The 10104-nt window shown below is 49.5% G+C and overlaps 1 protein-coding gene across 1 annotated transcript in view; it reads right to left on the reverse strand.

Moving 5' to 3' along the window:
• Positions 1-2036: 2036 nt before the first annotated feature.
• The window catches only part of bmpr2a (bone morphogenetic protein receptor, type II a (serine/threonine kinase)), a 30616-nt gene continuing 22548 nt past the window's right edge, over positions 2037-10104 (reverse strand). The window contains exons 8-13 of the mRNA XM_080851085.1: positions 9249-9409; positions 8102-8249; positions 6468-6604; positions 5505-5677; positions 3588-4909; positions 2037-2369 (exon numbers count right to left, since the gene is read on the reverse strand). Coding sequence (XP_080707211.1) covers positions 2080-2369; positions 3588-4909; positions 5505-5677; positions 6468-6604; positions 8102-8249; positions 9249-9409 — 2231 coding nt within the window. The 3' untranslated portion in view covers positions 2037-2079. The remainder of the gene's footprint in view (positions 2370-3587; positions 4910-5504; positions 5678-6467; positions 6605-8101; positions 8250-9248; positions 9410-10104) is intronic.

Raw genomic sequence — 10104 nt, forward strand, 5'->3', positions numbered from 1 at the left:
CTGCTGATGTTGGGATGTTAAGACACGAAAACAGGTGAGGGTTTTCTCTTGTGCTCTTAAGCTTTGGGCATGCACCACACCGAGAGAGAGAGAGAGAGAGAGAGAGAGAAAGAGAGAGGGAGACACACACACAAACAGACACACAGACACACACACACACACACACACACACACTCACATACTGAGGGTTGTGACAAGCTACTTGCATCCTATGTTGTGTGTGCATAGCGCACAATGCCGCTGAGGTGTGTGAGGAAAGGGGGTAGCTTAGCATGCACTGTGCATTTAGACACTGTTCAGGGTTTTGTGTGCTTGACCTATGAACTTTGAGCGACTGACCTTTCAAGCTCCTTACATTCAAGAAGGGGAACCCTGACCATTGTAGGGAAGGGCCGCATGCATTTTCACCGTTCACACTTACTCATTTACACACACTCATAGATAAGAGATGCATGTATGCACACGCGCACACACACACACACGCACGCACACTCACTCATACACACAGATTACAATACATACAAGAGAATACACAAAAAGGACCTCATACTCTCATTCCTTCTCTCCGCCCCACACACACACACACACACACACACACACACACACATTACGAGGCAAGTTCAGACAATGAGGACATTTGAGAACATGACCCATGATAGCATTGTGTTTGTTCTCCACACATATACAAATCAGAAGTTAAGCATCTTCAGTTAAGAGTCGGAAATACAAGAAGTCCATAAGTGCTCTCGCACTTCGCCCATCTACAGCCCTGACGGCATGCAACTAAAACCAAAAGGGGGTGGAAAAAAAAGAATAAAAAACAGAAAAAAAAAAATAAAAAACAGAAAAAAAAACAGAAAAAAAAAAAAAAAACAGCTCCCGAAACACGGCCCCCCTGATAATTGCGAGAGGGTGGTGCAGGTGGGGGCGTTAGTGCTTTTGTCCGCCCGATCATTTTATAACACGGCTCTCCAGGAGAGGGGACAGCAGGATTGTCATCCGTTGGGAAGTTTACGTAAGTAAGGAGGGCAGGTCTTGCATGTGTGGGGGATTGTGTGACAGATAAGTGCAACCTTTTTTCTTTTTGCAATTTCAAGCACAGACATTATAAATCATAATACAAAAACAATTTCACCAACAATTAAAAAAAAAAATGATTTTTGCTAAACATTACGTAAAAAGAAAACTACAGACTATTGCACGTCTTCAAGAGTAGGATAGAAAATCGACAGAAAAGAATGAGAAAAAAGAAAACATTTAAGGAGACGCTAAAATCAGAGTCCAACTAAAGAGCGCTACAGCATTGTCAGTCTGTCAGCCTTAAAGACTGCTGTTAGCGTCGTAGGAGAGTTCCTGTAGCACAGACCAAATAACCTATATAGGCAAACACACTGATTTTATATTCAACATTGTCAGGTCATCTTTTTTTACTTTCTTTTCATTTTAGTTTTTAAGTTTAAAGACCATTCTTCATGGTGGTCATCATAGATACTGATTCAAGAATTGCGATTTTTTTACATTAAAAAAGTGCAAAGTAAAAAAGGAACATTTAAAAAGAAAAAAAGCTCAAATTCACATAATCAAAACTTTACATCACATTATATGAAAACAAAACAACATGACTGATTTTAAAAACTTGGAGACCACTCAGAGTTGATGGAATCCTGCATAGCTGAGATTGTTTTTCTTAAAGCCATCTGGTCACAGGGGCCAACGAGGAACAATATTACATCCAGCACTTAAAGGAAACAAACGAAAAACAAACAAACAAATAAAACTCTTCCATTTGACTCCAGTCACCCCCTCCACCACTGCAACCCGCCTTTGCTCCAGTCCTCTGAGCGCGGCTAAAAAAACGTAAGGTTTCGAGGTTTTAAGGGTAAACTATGAACAGGGAGTATTGATTGGCAAAACAAGTCTGAGCTCTGTAGCAATGCGTTGCTGTCCATTAACTATCCGATTACGATGCCCCCAGCACTGATTTAACCCAGTTCGGTCAGTCTCAAACTCTACAGGCATATTATATATTGGTGGGGCTTGGGGTGGGGGGTGGGGGGAAGTTGGTAGTATACTCAAAGTTTAGACCCGCGAGTGGTCGTTGGGATCGGGGCCGTAAGCAGAGGTCATGGTGCCCCCGCGGCCGCCCAGGTAGATGGCGGTGGTGGATTTGGGTCGCTGGGTCGAGGTGTTGTGGTTGCCACCCCTGGTTGTGCCACTGTGCGTGTTGTTGTTGACCTCGGCGTCCAGCGGATCTCCGGCGGAGATGACCCAGGTGGCCGGGCGCCAGCGTTTGAGAGCGTAGGGCGTCTTCACGCGCTTCTTGATCTTTTCTCCGGAACCTTCCGTGTTGTCCCTTCCCATGCCCTCCACTGTGTGACACAAAGAGAGAGGAGACACCGGAGGTGAAATTAAACACAGGTTGGAAATAATGCTTTGTAGGGAAGGACAAGTGGAATTAACATGACTGGCCAAGATATGAAAGGACATGGGGGGAGACAGACACACACACACACACACACAGACACACACACACACACACACACACACACACACACAGAGACACAGACACAGACACAGACAGACAGTTAAGGTACAGGTAAAACCTAAGGTCATATGCACACGAAGTCTAGGGCCTCCGAATCGGATTTACTTTTCACACCAATCGAATCTTTTAATTTCGTAAATACGGAGGCTGGCAACGAGAGATTTGCGTAAAAACGGAGCCACCAGATTGTGTTGAACGGGCTGTAGTACATACCTCACGCCTGTGGGTGGCGCTTTACACAACTGAAAAAACGTGAAAAACCTAGAAGAAGAGTCTAAAAAGCACGAGGATAAACACATTACACAAGACATTCAAGCTCCAATTAACAACATTACATTATGATGGTTAATAAAATCAGTGGTTAGACTAAAGGATATGCGAAAATGAATTATTTTTTCTATTGATAATAAAGAGTTTGGAACAGTACAACATGACATGTCTGTCATCCCATTTCCCATGATGCTTTGCTCCGTCCATTTTACATACATTTATGAATAAAAAAGCTAATTAAATAGCTGGCCAATTTATATTTGTGGTCATGAAAGTTATGTTACGTCTGAATAAGAAGAATTAGATAAAGATAGGGGGCTAATCAAAAATCAGAAGACTGGGTTAATGTTAGTGAATTCGATGCCCACCACGAGTGAGATTTTGAGGGAGAACAAGTTGTATATATAGTGGTTGGAGATCGCGAAAAGATCACGTGGGGCAATGACGTCATCAGGTTGCGTGAAACCGTGCAGACGAACACCAGCCCCCGTACCGATTCAAATCTACTCACTTTCTACCCCACACTTCGATCGTTGCGGAAACCGTGTGCGGATAGAGAGTGTTCGTCTTTGTGATAGGGCTATCGGTATTATGAACAGATCGGATGCAAACAAAGTAGACTTCGTGTGCACGACGGGTTTTGGGGTCTGGAAAAGGCCAGCTGAGTTAATGAAGGTAAACATGGGATGGATGTTCAGAGGCAGTCGGGTGTTGTGTGTATGTGTGTGTTGAGAGGTCGAGGAAGGTTGTGTGTATGCGGTCATGTTCTCACTTGTGGAAGTCAGCGTGGTGATGGACAGGTCCAGGGAGTTGGGTCTCTCCGGCCTGCGCCCCCCCCTGTGCTGCCTGAGCAGGGCTTCCATGCGGGGCTGCGGGGGTGCAGCGCTCTCCACGCGCCCCTGGGGGGCTCCAGAGCTGCCAGGGTGGACCGTCTCGGAGGTGGTTGTGGTGGTGGTGGTGGCATCGGAGGGCACTGCATTGTCTGCGTTCTCTCCCGCTCCCTCGTTCTCCCCCTCTCCCTCGCTCTCGCCGTTGTTGTTGTTGCTGTTGTTGTTGTTGGCGTTGTTGGGTCGCGCCTCTCGCCGTAGCAACGGCTCCTGCTCGTCGGGGCTGGCAGCCAGCAGGCCGAAGCTCAGGTCTGACGAGGTCTCCAGGTCTCCATGGTGATGCCTGCTGGCGTTGACGCCGACGGCACCGCTGCCCGATCCACCTGCGACGGCAGCTTCTGTGGCGGGCACGTTGTTGGTGACCGTAACCAGGCGAGGCTCAGCTGCCACGACAACCGAGTTGGCCTTGGCCACACCAGTCTCCACCTGCCGCAGGTTGGACTTGCCCTGCTTGCCGAACTTCAGCCGCAGAGAGGATGACGACGACTCCTTCCCAGAAGTCTTAGCGTGCAGTGGGAGGCTGCTGGGGCGCTTGGGAAGGTTCTGCTGCTTGGGTAGCGGATGGGCCGTCGTCGAGCTCTGCGCCGCGGCATCACCGTGGTGATGATTATGATGATGACCGAGGTGCGATGACGACGAGGATGACGACGACCCGCCCGTGACCTCGGCGGCCATCTTGATGAGCGGGTAGAGCAGGCCGTGCGACCCGGAGGCCAGCGCGTCGGGGGCGCAGAACTGCTTCTGGGACGTCTCCATGAGGCTCTCGTCGGAGCTCTCGCGCAGGTTCCGCTCCACCTCGCTGGGGTCCAGCTTCGGCGTCTCCAGGTCCTCCTGGGTCAGGACGGGGCAGTGGGTAGGATGGTGGTGATGGTGGTGGAGAGGCGCGGTCGCCGCCACCGGGGGCTCGGAGAGCGGCGTGAGGGTCAGGCCCGTAGTGGTGGTGGACTGGCTGGCTCCGCTGCTCTCCGGGCTGGGCAGACGGGGCTGGAGAAGCTGCTGCTGCTGCTGCTGTTGACGTTCGTAGTTGATGCAGTTCCGGTTCTTCTCCACCAGGACACCGCCTGCACTCTGAGAGGTGGAGCCGGAGGAGGAGGTGTCGCCTCCTTGAGTGGTTTTGGCCCTGCCCTCGGGGTCGTCGATGTAGGAGGCAGAGGAGAGGTCCGAGTAGGGGCCCACTTTGGGTGTCCGGCGAACATTAGACAGGTTCCTGTAGAGAGCACACACAAAGACACATACAGACACTTTAGGTTAATGCATAAGAAATGGGTTGGAAATACATTGGTATTTATTATTTTATTTATCATGTATTATATTAAACAAGACACAGCTGTATATAAGCGAATGATGGCATATACTTTTGTCTGATATCTGAATTAATTCAGTGAGAATCAATATATGGCAACTGTTGATAATTAACAGTAATAAGCGATTCATTATTGATCAGTTTTTACAAATAACGATAATAGTAAGCCATAACAGTATGAAATGTGTAGATATCTAGGGCAGTATTCAGTGCCAGATCTTAACTTGAGTGCCAAAATCAATTTTACTTGATGTGATGAAGGGCAGTACTAGGAGGCTTAATTGATCATAATTGATTGATTGTGCATGAGAGATGCGCGGTGACTGGTTACCTGTGGTTTTGCAGGGTGGTACTAGGGGGCTTAATTGATCATAATTGATTGATTATGCATGAGAGATGCGCGGTGACTGGTTACCTGTGGTTTTGCAGGGTGGTACTAGGGGGCTTAATTGATCATAATTGATTGATTATGCATGAGAGCTGCGTGGCGACTGGTTACCTGTGGTTTTGCAGGGTGGTGCTGGTGGGGTTGAGGGTGGGGCTGACGGATTTGTCCCGGTCCCAGATGAGCAACAGCTCGGCCATGCGCTCCTCGGCACACTGGGCTGTCAGACGTGCCTCCGCGTCCTGATCCCAGCAATCCTCCATCGTCTCCTTCAGGGACCGCACCGCCTGATGGACAAGGAGAAGGAGGGAGGAAGAGAGAGAGAGAGGGAGAGAGAGAGAGAGAGGGAGGGAGAGAGGGAGAGAGAGAGGGAGAGAGAGAGAGAGAGGGAGGGAGAGAGGGAGAGAGAGGGAGGGAGAGAGGGAGAGAGAGAGAGAGAGGGAGGGAGAGAGGGAGAGAGAGAGGGAGAGGGAGGGAGAGGGAGAGAGAGACAGAGCCAGAGAGATAGACAAGGAGTAGGAGGGAGGGAGAGAGAGAGAGAGGGAGGGAGATGGAGAGAGACAGACAGAGACAGAGAGAGAGAGAGAGAGAGAGAGAGATACCACATTAGAACATGACTGGCTATGCACAGCTTTTAGCTCAGCCTTTGCTCAACTTTAAGATCAGGGCTGTCGGTGAAGTTTGGCATTACGTTTGGTAACTTCTTTAAATCCATCCTAAACATACCCAAAGCAGCTATGACAGAGCTAGATTCTCACCAGACTGTTCTCCTTCCTGTACACACACACACACACACACACACACACACACACACACACACACACACACACACACACACACACACACACACACACACACACACACACACACACACACACACACACACACACACCCACACCCACACCCACACACACAACCACACACACAACCACACACACACCGACCCACCCACCCACCCACACACACACCCACCCACACACCCTCACACACCCACTCACACACACACACACACACAGTTCTCCTCCCTTCCTTCCTTCTTGCACACACACACACACACGCACACACACACACACTCACCAGGCTGTTCTCCTTCCAGGCCTCGGGGAACTTGGGTCTCTGCTTCTCTCGGCTCACCAGCACCTGCATGTCCTCGAACGAGGGGTGGGGCCCCGCCTCCGCCTGGAACGCCATCTGAAACTCAGACACCGTCTCCCCTGAGAGAGAGAGAGAGAGAGAGAGAGAGAGAGAGAGAGAGAGAGAGTGTGAGAGAGAGAGAGAGAAAATCAAAATGAGCCTGACAGAGAGACAGATACAGAAGAGCCACAACGGAAATGGTGACTGAAGATTAGATTTATACACGTTTGTTTGGTGGTTAACATTTTAAAAGGCCAGTCTTGTCATTAGTGTGTGAGAGAGAGAGAGAGAGAGAGAGAGAGAGAGAGAGAGAGAGAGAGAGAGAGAGAGAGAGAGAGAGAGAAAGAGAAGGGGTTGCACATAAAGGGGTAAAGGCGCAGGGAATAAGAGGACATGGTGGGAAGGAGGGAGAAACAGAGTCGAGCGTAAACCAAGCGATGCGGTCTGCAGGTCTGGTACCCAACCACACAGAGATCTGAGCAGCACAGGCAGCACTTCTACCTGATCTGGGATAAGTAAGCAGGCACCAGCGACTTTGGTCTCGTCACAGACGCTGAATATATAAATGATAATGAACCCCAAAGATTATGCTACTCCTCACTTCAAAACAACTTCTGCGCTGACAGTTTTATTTTTATTATACCATATGCTTAGCATTTCCCCTAGAATTATATTTTCTCAGGGTGCAGTGTAGTTTGTGGTGACATGCTGCGACATAACTGAAGTGAAACTGAGAAGAACCGTTCAATGTTGCACTGAAACAATGTTTTTCAACCTATATTTAATAAATGCATCAATTAAAATAGTAATGCATTGCATACGTTTTATGATTTGTACATATTACATATGTTATAAACAGAGCATGGTTTGTGCATAAACTTAGAATCTTGAAACATATCTGGACATTTTTATTTTGTAACCATTCAACTAATTGATCCATTGAAAAGATAATCAACAGAATAATCAATCAAAGTGTTATCGGATCTATGTGTGTGTACTGTGTAGGTATCTGTGGGTGTATCTGTGCATGTGTTACTAGCTGTGTGTGTGTGTGTGTGTGTGTGTGTCTGTGTCTGCGTGTGTCTGCGTGTGCCTGTGCGTGTGCGTGTGTCAGTGCATGTTGTGTATCTGTGTGTGTGTGTGTGTGTGTATCTGCATGTGTCACCATCTGTGTGTGTGTGTCTGTGCATGTGTCCCTATCTGTGTGTGAGTGTGTGTGTGTGTGTATCTGTGCATGTGTCACCATCTGTGTGTGTGTATCTTTGCATGTGTCACTATCTGTGTGTGTGTGTGTGTGTGTGTGTATCTGTGCATGTGTCACTATGTGTGTGTGTGGGGGTGTGTGTGTGTGTGTGTGTGTGTATGTGTATCTGTGCATGTGTCACTATGTGTGTGTGTGGGGGTGTGTGTGTGTGTGTGTGTATGTGTATCTGTGCATGTGTCACTATCTGTGTGCGCTACATGGCCCCTGAGGTGTGTACCTGAATGTGTGTGCACATCAGTGTGTGTGTGTGTGTGTGTGTGTGTGTGTGTGTGTGTGTGTGTGAATGTGCGTGTGCATGTGTGTGTGTGTGTACCTGGGAAGAGGTCGGAGCAGCGCATGAAGCTCTCCCAGTAGACCAGGCCCAGAGCGTAGACGTCCACCTGCTTGAGCGCCGCCTCACAGTCTCTCAGGTTCACAGCCCCCTCCAACACCTCAGGGGCCATGTACCGCACCGTACCCACCTGAGAGAGAGAGAGAGGGGGGGGGGGGGGGGAGAGGGAGAGAGAGAGAGGGAGAGAGGGAGAGAGAGGGAGGGAGAAAGAAAGAAAGAGAGAGGGAGAGAGAGGGAGAGAGAGAGAGGGGAGAAGGGGGACAAGAGACAGGGAGGGGGAGAGAGAGAGGGAGAGGGGGGGAGAGACGGAGGGAGAAAGAAAGAAAGAGAGAGGGAGAGAGAGAGCGGGGGGGGGAGAGAGAGAGGGAGAGAGAGGGAGAGACGGAGGGAGAAAGAAAGAAAGAGAGAGGAGAGAGAGGGAGAGAGAGAGGGAGAGGGGAGAAGGGGAACAAGAGAGAGAGAGAGAGAGGAAGAGATAGTGAGAGATAGAGGGGGAGAGAGAGAGAGAGAGAGAGAGGGGAGAAGGGAGACAAGAGAGCGATAGGTGGACAGAGAGAAGGAAAGACCAATAGAAACAGTTAGGCAATAGTAATAATGAGACTAATGGAAAGAAAGACAGAGAAACATGTTCTGTCAGGTTCCACACTGTGCAGTGCCAAGCTGAGGCTATAATAAAGAGTACTCCAGAACACTCCAGAACACTCCAGGGAGCCTCTCAGGTGCTAGCCTAAGTTAGCGATCGTGGAATCAGAAAAGAGTGTTAGCAGTACTCGTTTCACATGATGAACTACTGCTAAGGTGCAGTGGCCTGGTAGGGTCCCTAAGCAGACTGGTAGATTATAGAGGTCTATGGTGTCACCTCTTACCGTCTGAAACGACCTGCTCTGGTGTGAGGGTGACTGTATGACACAAAGACAGATGCAGTGTGTGTGTGTGTGTGTGTGTGTGTGTGTGTGTGTGTGTGTGTGTGCTATGTGTTTTGAGTGGAAAGGGCAGTGGGTGAGACTGCCCTCACTAGACAGCTGCTGTGTGCATGTGAGCCTCTGTGTCTGGGTGTGTGTGTGTGTGTGTGTGTGTGTGTGTGTGTGTGTGTGTGTGTGTGTGTGTGTGTGTGTGTGTGTGTTCGGACCTCGCTGATGGCGGTGTTCTCCTCCTCCCCACGTGGCAGAGGCCGGTTTCCCGTCAGCTTCATGGCCAGGCCAAAATCGCTGATCACACACGTGCCGTCCCCTTTCACCAGAACATTCCGGCTGTTCAGGTCCCGGTGTGAGATCGCTGGTTTGTACACGTCTGCAGACACACACAGCAGGGGAGAGAGAAACAGCAGGGGAGCCAGGAGATCATTAGTCAATATAAACATCGCCACAAGAGGGCAGTGTGAATCAATGAACAGCTCTGTGTGTGTGTGTGAGTGTGTGTGTTTGTGTCTGCGCGCAAGATTGAGTGTGTGTGTGTGTGTGTGTGTGTGTGTGTGTGTGTGTATGTGAGAAGTGTGTGATGTGCCAGCTCAGAGCCTCTCGCAAACTGCAGCGGGAAGACTGCAGAGATGAAGAATATCACTCCCCCTCTCCCTCCCTCCATACCACACTTCCCTCCCTCACTCTCTCTCTCTCTCGCTCACCGCCCTATCGCTCTCTCGTTTCCACTCTTTCCCTCGATCTATCCCTCTCTCTCTCCCTATCTTTGTTTCTCTTTCTCGGCCTCTCTGCTCGTCCCTCAGCTCTCTCCCCCCCCCCCCCCCCCCCCCCCCCCCTCCCCTCCTCTTATGGAGCTACTCATATTAAAGAGTCCCTGAGGGCGACTCAGCTCTACTGGAAGAGGAGGAAGACGATGCCACATCTCGCTCTTCTTCCTCTGTGTCTCTCACGTCGCTCTAAAAATAGGACATTTCATTTGCAAACACAGGCCTAATCAGCTTGTTTTGTGCGCCTGTGTCTGTGTATATGTATGAGTGTGAGTGTGTGATTGTGTGTGTGTGTGTGTGA

Source organism: Sprattus sprattus (genome assembly GCF_963457725.1).
Source record: "Sprattus sprattus genome assembly, chromosome: 14".
Classification (NCBI taxonomy): Eukaryota; Metazoa; Chordata; class Actinopteri; order Clupeiformes; family Clupeidae; genus Sprattus; species Sprattus sprattus.